This window comes from Lytechinus variegatus, chromosome 13, assembly GCF_018143015.1.
Source record: "Lytechinus variegatus isolate NC3 chromosome 13, Lvar_3.0, whole genome shotgun sequence".
Classification (NCBI taxonomy): Eukaryota; Metazoa; Echinodermata; class Echinoidea; order Temnopleuroida; family Toxopneustidae; genus Lytechinus; species Lytechinus variegatus.
Window position 1 is genome coordinate 28,282,811 of NC_054752.1, and position 10,355 is coordinate 28,293,165.

General features: G+C 36.8%; 1 protein-coding gene across 1 annotated transcript; it reads left to right on the plus strand.

Moving 5' to 3' along the window:
* Positions 1–626: 626 nt before the first annotated feature.
* On the plus strand, positions 627–9,730 carry LOC121426328 (actin-like). Its single transcript, XM_041622588.1, has 6 exons — positions 627–727; positions 1,949–2,091; positions 4,711–4,950; positions 5,711–5,957; positions 7,338–7,566; positions 9,173–9,730. Exons 2-6 carry the CDS (start codon positions 1,966–1,968, stop codon positions 9,459–9,461), a joined length of 1,131 nt encoding a protein of 376 aa, XP_041478522.1. The 5' UTR covers positions 627–727; positions 1,949–1,965; the 3' UTR covers positions 9,462–9,730.
* The last annotated feature ends 625 nt before the right edge of the window (positions 9,731–10,355 follow it).

Genomic DNA, 10,355 nt, shown 5'->3' on the forward strand with positions numbered 1-10,355 from the left:
ATAATGGTGGTGGTGGTGATGATGATGGTGGTGGTGATGATGATGATGACAATGGTGATGATGATGATGACGGAGATGATGATTATGATGAGGGTGATGATTATTATGCTGATGATGGTGTTGATGATGACGATGATGGTGGTGGTGATGATAATGATGATAGTGATGATGATGATGACGATAATGAAGATGATGGTGATGATGATGATAATGATGATGATGATGATGACAGAGGAGATGATGATAATGATGATGATGATTACGGAGGAAATGATTATGATTGCGATGATGGTGATGATGATGACGATTGAGATAATGATTATGATGATGGTGATAATTAAAATTATGAATTATACAAAGCTTTAATGAATTACTCAATAATGATACTCACTCTCCGTGCATCTCCACCAAATCCGTCACATTTTTCTGCCCTCATGATATAGAAAGTATAGTATTTCAAAATCCAAAGTAAAGAGAATACATTGTTTAAAATTCAGTCAAAGCCAACCGGTGTCCTGGATAAAGCGGACACTACTTTCATCCGGACAACTTCTTACCAGAGGCCGATGATTAGTATGAGGATAATGCTGCATCTCTTTGTTTTCTACATGGACTTCGTCATTCGACCACCACTCCTTCGAGAAAGAGCTGATACCCCCACTTTGTTCATCTCCGCTCTCATCTTAGGATAATTTGTCGTGGATTTTCATTTTACTGAACGTTTTACGTGAGTATATGATTGCATGGTTTTGTTCATAAGCTCTTGATAACTAATACTGTTATGATAAAACAGAACTTTCGCTGTCAAATGTATTTTCAAGAGTGAATTTGAATGAATTCGTTTGTACGAAAATGTTCACGATTTACCTGTTTCGTTACATTATTGCTTCTTATTATCTGCTTAAGTTTATTTAATGAATTTTAATTGAAATATGACTGAATGCATTTTTTAAACACAATTTCTTGCTATCTTTTTGTTAATAAACATGATAGCAAAGATATTTTTGTTATAGTTTCCTATAGAAAATAATGCAGAAAGAAATTTTAAATAATTTACTATTTATTGTTGATTGTTGACATACTTTTGACTTTATGTTTTGACTTTATGTATTCGAATCCTGTTTGAAATAGTACCGAATGCATTTCGGCGATACACTTCAAAGAATCAGTTTTATCATATTAATAATTGTATTTTTTCTGTATAATCCACGAATTGAAATGAAGAATACTTCCGGATTCTTGTTTAACTTTGTTTAGGTAATATATGTTCTGCCTTTGTGAAAAAATGATTGTTAATGCCTTCGTTTTGCCATTATTTGAAAACATATTTATTTTTGTTGTAGTGTGACTGTAATATTGGAGAGAAATTTGTACAAAGCGCATAGAGCAATTTCAATTGATTATGCGCTATTAAGTACCAATTTATTATTATCATTATCCTCCTAGTCCAACTGTTTAACATACATTACATTTTAATGGCCTGGACAAACCATTATAATTACAGTATTGAAACTCTAAATAAGCCTTAACTGAAAACAATAATGTTTTAGTAATGAGAATGAATATGATAACGATAAAACTGCGGGTACTTGTAAACAATTGTCGGTTTGTTTTTCTCCTTTTACGTTTTTTTAATGGAAAGTTAATGTTTATGTTCATATCTCGTTTATCATTATTTCTTATTTACGAAAAAAATATTTCAATATTCTTCGATCTTTGAATACATCTTTTTTCTAATTCATCTTTTCAATTATAGCTTTATTTATCTTAATTTTTAACATATTTTTGGGGACTTGCAATTGATTTTTTGACTTGCGTTTAAACGCAACTCTTTCTGCAACGGGCCCGTGGTGATATAAACAATAAATCATGTCTATCACAACAACTTTCAAAGCAGCGTGGGCAGATATCACACAACGGTTTTTTTAATCTCCTCAAACGTTTGTAGACTGCAGTTCTTTCGAGATGGTGGATGAAGAAGCCTCCGCCGTGGTCGTCGACAACGGGTCTGGTATGTGTAAAAGCGGCTTCGCTGGCGACGATGCACCTCGAGCCGTCTTCCCTTCCATTGTCGGTCGTCCAAGACACAAGGTGATTTTACTATATTTTTTGTACAAAAGAAAAAACAAATGGTACTGATTTTATATATGAAAACAACAAAGACAATGGTGAAAACAGCATCAACGACATGACAGAAAAAACCCAAACTAATGGGGCGTTGCAAGAAAGTTGCAATCAATAATTGGAAGTCAATTTGGCTCAAAATGTCAATGATAGGTTTGGCAATTAATTGCATATTTGCATTCGATTGCTGAATGGTGTGATTCATGCAGCAAGACGTAAAAATCAGTTTGCTGTAGTTACAATTGATATATCCATTCTAAAATTTGCATCAGAAATTTGCAACCGATCGCAAATATTACATTACTAAATCATCGTGCGTGAATTGAATACCTACTTAGCCCTGAAATTAAATATTCGATTAATTTTACAACCAATTCTCTTTCATGGCTATTCATCTACATAATTGATACTTGTCAACGTGGAAAAAAATGGTCACTCAAATTTTTTAGCTAGGCATATATATATATATATATATATATATATATATATATATATATATATATATATATATATATATATATATATATATATATATATACATATATATATATATATATATATATATATATATATATATATATACAATATGTCGTTAAAATTACAATCCCAAGTGGCTATCAAAGAATATTTTCGTCAGATATTCAATCGCCATAGATTACGTCGTCAACTTAAAAATTCAGTATGTTCATGCATGACACTAAGTGGCTAGAAATCGAATGTGCCCTCATTTTCTGTTGCCAAATCATCATAAAGTCATTTATAGGGGTATAGTATTTCACCAAGCGGCAATAAACTCACACTCTCGTATGATATTTTGTCGCCATGTAATATGTCGCCAGTGAATATGTCCTTGAGAAAATATGAGTCTGACATTTCGTCTACGACAAAGCATTAATCACCTTAACCTATAACCCCCAGACACCTATACACTCAATTTTCCGCTCCACTACTTTCATATCTTACATAGATAACTATGTCATGGTCATATCAACGATGCCGACTTCGAATCGACCAACGGCATTTCATTCAAAATATTTGTTTTAATAGACATTAATAAATTATCTTTTATTTGTCTGAAGTCGGTTCCTTTTGTGTGATCGTGACATAAACTGAGTTGTAAAGCTGCTGAGATCAACTACATACATTTTTACTTTCAGCTTTTTAAAGGACAAGTCCACCCAAACAAAAACTTGATTTGAATAAAAAGAGAAAAATTCAACAAGCATAACACTGAAAATTTCATCAAAATCGGATGTGAAATAAGAAAGTTATGACATTTCAAAATTTTGCTTGATTTCACAAAAACAGTTATATGAACGAGCCAGCTACATCCAAATGAGAGAGTCGATGATGTCATTCACTCACTATTTCTTTTGTTTTTTATTGTTTGAAAAATGAAATATTTTGATTTTCTCGTCATTGTCTTGTGAAATGAAGTTTCATTCCTCCCTGAACACTTGGAATTCCATTATTTTAACATTTTGTGCTTCAGGCAAGGAGGTCCTAATCGTCAAATTCGTAAAAATTGAAATATTGTATAATTCAAACAATAAAAAACAAAAGAAATAGTGAGTGAGTGAGTGACATCATCAACTCTCTCATTTGTATGTAACTGGCTCGTTCATATAACTATTTTGTTAAAAATAAGCGAAACTTTGAAATGTCATAACTTTCTTATTTTACATCCGATTTTGATGAAATTTTCAGCATTGTGCTTGTCTGATTTTTCTCTATTGATTCAAATCAACATTTTTCTGAGGTGGACTTGACCTTTAAAGACAAAATGTACCACTCATATAGAGCCCTTTAACGGGGGTGTGAGTCACTATAGCAAGCCTGCATGAAGAGATGGGGCGTAACGGTTTCGAATGTTGGGTTTGGGGGGACCATGTAGAAAATCCCAATCAGATGGACATCTGTACGTTTTTGTATACGTTCATAGGCGGTGGATGCGGGGGGATGGAGGGGGACAGACCCCCCTAAATTTGAGGTGGGGGCGGTCCCCCTCTAAAATTTTAGTTGATAACTTTTTTTTGCTTATCAAATTTGTTACCTGTGTCCGTCACAAAATTTTAAGTGGACCCCTCATAATTTTGTTGGCTTCCGCCGCCAATGTATACGTTTATTGAAAAAAAAAATATGAAAAGGTGGAACTTATTGGTATGGTGGGGGGGGGGGGGGGTATGCACATCCTGGGGAGGTGGAATTTAAGTTTGGAAAATCAGCAGTTGAAACCAGAATAACTACAAATTTCGTTCTACTTTCCCGTTTCGGAACTCCTCTGCCTCAGATTTAGGTTGCAAGTGCACCCAGTGCATCTTAACCTATGCCTAGTCTACAGGCACAGACCCTGATTGAAACTTTGATTAACACTTGTGTCTCCACGCAAAGACTAGCACAATCATGCATAACTTGCTGTTTCAATATTCAGCGAGAGGGCCTTCATTACACAAAACACGAGTAGGCTAACATACGCCCTTACCCCCCCCCCCCGATTCCGCTAGCTGCCCCGGCTCTGACGGAATTAGGCTGGCCTTTTCTTTCTTTTTTTTTGACTTGGATGTCGACCATTCCTTTTGAATGCAGGGTGTGATGGTAGGTATGGGGCAGAAGGACTATTACGTCGGTGAGGAGGCCCAGCACAAGCGGGGTATTTTGAGCCTCCGTTACCCCATCGAACACGGTATCGTCACCAACTGGGATGATATGGAAAAGATCTGGCATCATACCTTCTACAGTGAGCTCCGTGTCGCCCCCGAAGAACACCCGCTCCTCCTAACCGAGGCTCCCATGAACCCCAAGATGAACAGGGAAAAGATGACACAGGTACAGATTAAAATGATTCTTTTTTTTCAGTGATCAATTTAGGGCAACTACCCGACAGTACGCAGTGTGCAGCGAGGGGAGGGGGGGGGGGTCTTGGAGGCAGTGGCCGATCCGGGACTAGTGCGAGTCCAGTGGTGAACGAACAAATCTGCCCTACAAAAAAGGGATCGGGAGCTGTCCCCTTGGCCATCATTGTATTCTTCTCGATGCGCTGGGCATAGGGGGTGATACCGAATTTCAAACAGACTTTTTTCATAGCACCATATCCTCCTTTTTCAACTGATTGTTATTGTATTTTTGTTATAACACGCCTTTGTTGTAAGCTCGACAGCTTTTCATCTTGTTTTAATCATATTTTACGCATCATCACCCCATTCCGAGCAAATTTTAAGCGGGAAGATAGTGTGGCTGTATTCATGTAAAGGGGATAACTTAACCACTCGCGTGCATCGAATCCTTCATCGGTCATTGCTTGATTCATTTACAACATATTGAACGGTAATGTGGTTTAGCAGGGATATGTTGCCATCGGGGGGGGGGGGGGTCCTCTCCTATTGCTCTACAAAAATAAATAAGATCTCCTAGGATATACCATCCCAATACATTATAAATCATTCACCGTTGCATGTTGATTACCTTTTACGTAACATAAAATTTTCAGTTGCCAAAGTATTGAGGTTTTGTAAAAAAAATTGTAGTTAATCGAATATTTTGAATTTTTATATTTCATATTTTAACATCCTTCTTTTTATTTCCGCAGATCATGTTCGAAACATTCACTTGTCCCGCGTTCTATGTGGCCATCCAAGCCGTTCTGTCTCTCTACGCCTCCGGGCGAACCACGGGTTTGGTATTGGACTCTGGAGATGGGGTGACCCATACGGTGCCCATCTACGAGGGATACGCCCTCCCCCATGCGATCAAGCGAGTCGACCTAGCCGGTCGGGACCTTACCGACTACCTCATCACACTACTGACTGAGAGGGGGTACTCTTTTACGACAACAGGTATAAAAAATGGTGAAAATTCTTAGATAAATGATTGAATCGATGTTTAGATTAATGAATTAATGAATGAAAGAAGGAAGGAATGAATGAATCAACAAAAGAATGAATGAATGGATGAATGAAGTAATAGACTAATGGAATTATGATTAAACCAGGGGCGGATCCAGGGTTTTCCAAAAGGGGGTGGGCACATTTTTCTGAAGAAGATTTTGACAAGGAAAAACATTTTTTTACAAAAAATTAAGGATATTTGGTTTCCCGACAAAAAAATGACAAGCAAGAAAGAAAAAGAAAAAAGTATTCACTTTCAAAAGAGGGGCACACCTTTGTGCATTTTTTAATTAAAAATTTTAATTCTGCTTCTCAAAAGGCGGAGGGTGTACGGGTGGGCTGTGCCCCCCCCCCCCGATCATATCAAATGGATGGGTAAATGAGTAAACAAATTGGTAGATAAATCATTGAATTGAAAAATATCATAAATGAATGATTATTATTCATATCGTCATTTTTATTATTGTTATCACTATTATTATTGTTATTATGACTATTATTATTGTTATGACTATTATTATTGTTATAATGACTATTGTTATTATTATTGTTATTATCCTTATTATTTATAATATTGTTATCATTATTATTACCATAAAATTATACCTTATCATTTTTTTAGAGTTCATTTGCTGAAGGCGATTTTAGTACATCTACCCATTTATCTATCTTGGTCATTCGGTGCAACCATCGGTCCTCGATCACTAATTACTTTTTACACGTATACATCTGCGTCTCCGTCCATGCCATACACGGATAACGCGGGAAACGTTGAACCTTTGATCGGGAGGGAGGGGTGGGGGGGGATGGGGATAAGAAATGCGTTTATTGTCAGGTTTACTCTGACTATTGTATATACCAGGCCTTCGAAAAGGAAAAAAATGTCATTTTAGATTCATTATGCTTTGTTTGAATGGGGAGGGAGAGACAGATGAGAGAGAGATAAAGATGGAGAGAGAATGAGAGAGACACCTCTTACCATCTCCCTCTTTCCCTCTCCTCTCCCTCCCCCCTGAATTTCAAAACGTTCAGCACACCATACTTTATCGCAAAGGTTTTATTTTGTATTTTAAAGCCTGTCTTTATGTGGATTACAATCAATTACTAGATTACATTAATCATTTAATGTATGTGCCCTTAAACAGTTATGATGTGGAAGATATGAAATTATTAATTTTTTTACAAGTAACCGGCCGATTTTAAGATTGTTGATGATACTCGAGTATATTTCACATACGTTTAACAAAGCTAAAGACGGCATGTAAACTGCTTTCGGTAACATATTGCAATTTTAATAATCTACTTTTCGATTATTTTTCTCCATACCAGCCGAGCGGGAGATCGTCCGCGATATCAAGGAGAAGCTCTGCTACATCGCCCTCGACTTCGAACAGGAGATGAACCTCAGCAGCTCGTCTTCGAGCCTCGATAAGACATACGAGCTCCCTGATGGCCAGGTTATTACCATTGCAAACGAACGATTCCGATGCCCAGAAGCTCTTTTCAAGCCCTCCCTCATCGGTTTAGAGACCTCAGGTGTCCAGGACACCGCTTACAGGCAAGAACTTATTGATTGCAGGAGGGAGGCAACTCGGGCAAGGGGGGAGCGCATGGGGATTTCAGAACGATATGATATTCTTAAAGGAAAAGTCCACCCCAACAGAAACTTGATTTGAATAAAAAAAGGAAAATTCAACAAGCATAACACTGAAAATTTCATCAAAATCGGATGTAAAATAAGAAGTTATGTCATTTCAATGTTTAGCTTCATTTCACAAAACAGTAATATGCACATCACGGTCGGTATGCAAATGAGGAACTGATGACATCACTCACCCACTATTTCTTTTGTATTTTACTATATGAAATATAAAATATTTGTATTTTCTCGTCATTGTCATGTGAAATGAAGTTTCATTCCTCCCTGTACTGAATTCCTTTATTTTAACATTTTGTGTTTTAGGCAAGTAGGTCCTAATCGTTAAATTCGTAAAAATTAAAATATTGTATAATTTAAACAATAAAAAACAAAAGAAATCGTGAGTGAGTGACATCATCGACTCTCTCATTTGGATGTAACTGGCTCGTTCATAATAATAACTATTTTGTCAAAAATAAGCAAAATTTTGAAATGTCATAACTTTCTTATTTTACAACCGATTTTGAGGAAATTTTCAGCATTTTGCTTGTCTGATTTTTTTCTATTGATTCAAATCAGCATTTTTCTGAGGTGGACATGACCTTTAAGCGATCTAAGAATCATACAATAGAAGGAAAATTAGAAAAAAGAGTAGCAAGTAGAGAGAAGAGTATTTAAAAGAAAGGACTAGACTGTAAATTGACTGTAAATTCTTTCCTTAAAGGGATGGTCCAGGCTAAAGATATTCTATCCCAATAAAAAGAGTAAAATTTAATAAGGACAATGCTGAAAATTTGATCAAAATCGGATAACAAATTACGAAGTTATAGAATTGTAAAGATGTGCATTATTCCGGTGAAACAGTTCTAGGCATGTTGTCATGAATATTCATTAGGTGGGATGGTGATGTCATATGCCCCTTGTTCTTTTGTATATTATGTGAAATTGGGTTTATTAAAAACAAATTCTACCAAGAACTAAAACAATTGGATTGAAAGTACATTAGTTATTTATTGCCGCAACTTATCGGGAGACACATTATTTACACATGTAAAAAATGAAGCATTTATGATTTCATGTAATAACATAATAAAAAAGAAAGTGGGGATGTGACATCATCAGCACACTTAATGAATATTCATGACGATGTGCATATAACTGTTTTCACAAAATATTTATAAAATTCAAAATTGAATAACTTCTTTATTTGCTATCCGATTTTGATGAAATTTTCAGCATTTTGCTCTGTGCATTTTATTCTATTTATTTAGATATAAATATTTTCAGCCCGGACCATTCCTTTAATGCATAATGCAATGTAGAGAAAAGACGACGAATGACGCTTACGTCGAAGTCTTCTTGCCATCCCCACCCCAATAAAAATATACTGCAAACGTGCATGCATATCCTTTGCTAACTATAGAACCAAGGATGAACCATCTTGAAACAATTATTGCCTGACAATAATTCAATTAATGATCCTTTACCTCCCCCATTGTCTTCCATTTCCCTGTATCTACTACAGCGGTATCCTGCAATGTGATGTCGACATCCGCAAAGATCTCTACTCCAACATCGTCCTCTCTGGCGGCACCACAATGTTCCCTGGCATAGCAGAGCGGATGCAACGAGAACTGGTGAGTCTGGCGCCCTCAACGATGAAGATCAAGGTGGTTGCGCCACCAGAGAGGCGTTACTCAGTGTGGATCGGCGGTTCGATACTCTCCTCTCTCTCCACCTTCCAGCACATGTGGATCAGTCGGGCCGAGTACAACGAGGTCGGACCTGCCATCGTACACCGCAAGTGCTTTTGAGGAATGTTCAGCTCTCGTCTCTAAAGTTTTCTTCTACCTTCTTGTATGAAGCGCCAATACATCTCAACCAATGCAGCAGGGATTGCCAACGGTGGTAGACCTAAACTCACCCTTGGCACCAAACATGACCAAGATGCAAGCCCTGTTTATCATGTTTAAAGTGTGGATAGTGGAAGTGTAGTGTATATCGCGTTAGATTATAGTAACACAGAAGTAGTAGTAGCAATAGTAGTATTAGTAGTAGTAGTAGTAGAAGTAGTAGGAGAAGCAGCAGCAGCAGCAGCAGTAGTAGTAGTAGTAGTAGTAGTAGTAGTAGTAGTAAAGTAGTAGTAGTATTAGTAGTCGGCCTATAGTAGAAGTAATAAATAATAAGTAATATTAGTCATCGCTGACATACGATTACATAGGCATGTATAGTTGATGTTAGGGAGATGGTAAGTCTCCTCAGCTCCTTAGACATTGCCGATGGTGGCGAGTCTTTGATTTTTATATGAATAAGGTTTAGTGCATTCATATAAATATTTGAATAATTATCTAATAATTGAAAGTCGGCTGATTGTCCTGGGAGTATCCTAGGAATCAGTCAAGACAGTTGCGGGACCTCGTGATCGTAGCCCAATAGTCATGATAGTGGAAACGGAGTGCTAAATATAGCACTTTGAATGTTCAAATCATAACGTTTTATCTGCCTTGTGTTGTCACACTCACTTTAGTTACAAATCTGCTCCACCAGCGGGTCTTGCATAACTATTACACATGTTATTATCATCCCTCATCAAAGTTTATATCGAGCGCCTCAGCTAAAAGGTAGAAAGTACCATTTTGCAAAAAGTTGATTCGACCGGGGATCGAACCCAATACTAGGCCTGCATGAGGAGGGGGCTTCGACCAATA

Coding starts and splice junctions, on each gene's coding strand:
- LOC121426328 (XM_041622588.1), top strand. CDS start 1,966: ATGGTGGATGAAGAAGCCTCCGCCGTGGTCGTCGACAACGGGTCTGGT. Junction 2,092..4,710: donor TCGGTCGTCCAAGACACAAG/GTGATTTTACTA, acceptor TTTTGAATGCAG/GGTGTGATGGTAGGTATGGG. Junction 4,951..5,710: donor ACAGGGAAAAGATGACACAG/GTACAGATTAAA, acceptor TTATTTCCGCAG/ATCATGTTCGAAACATTCAC.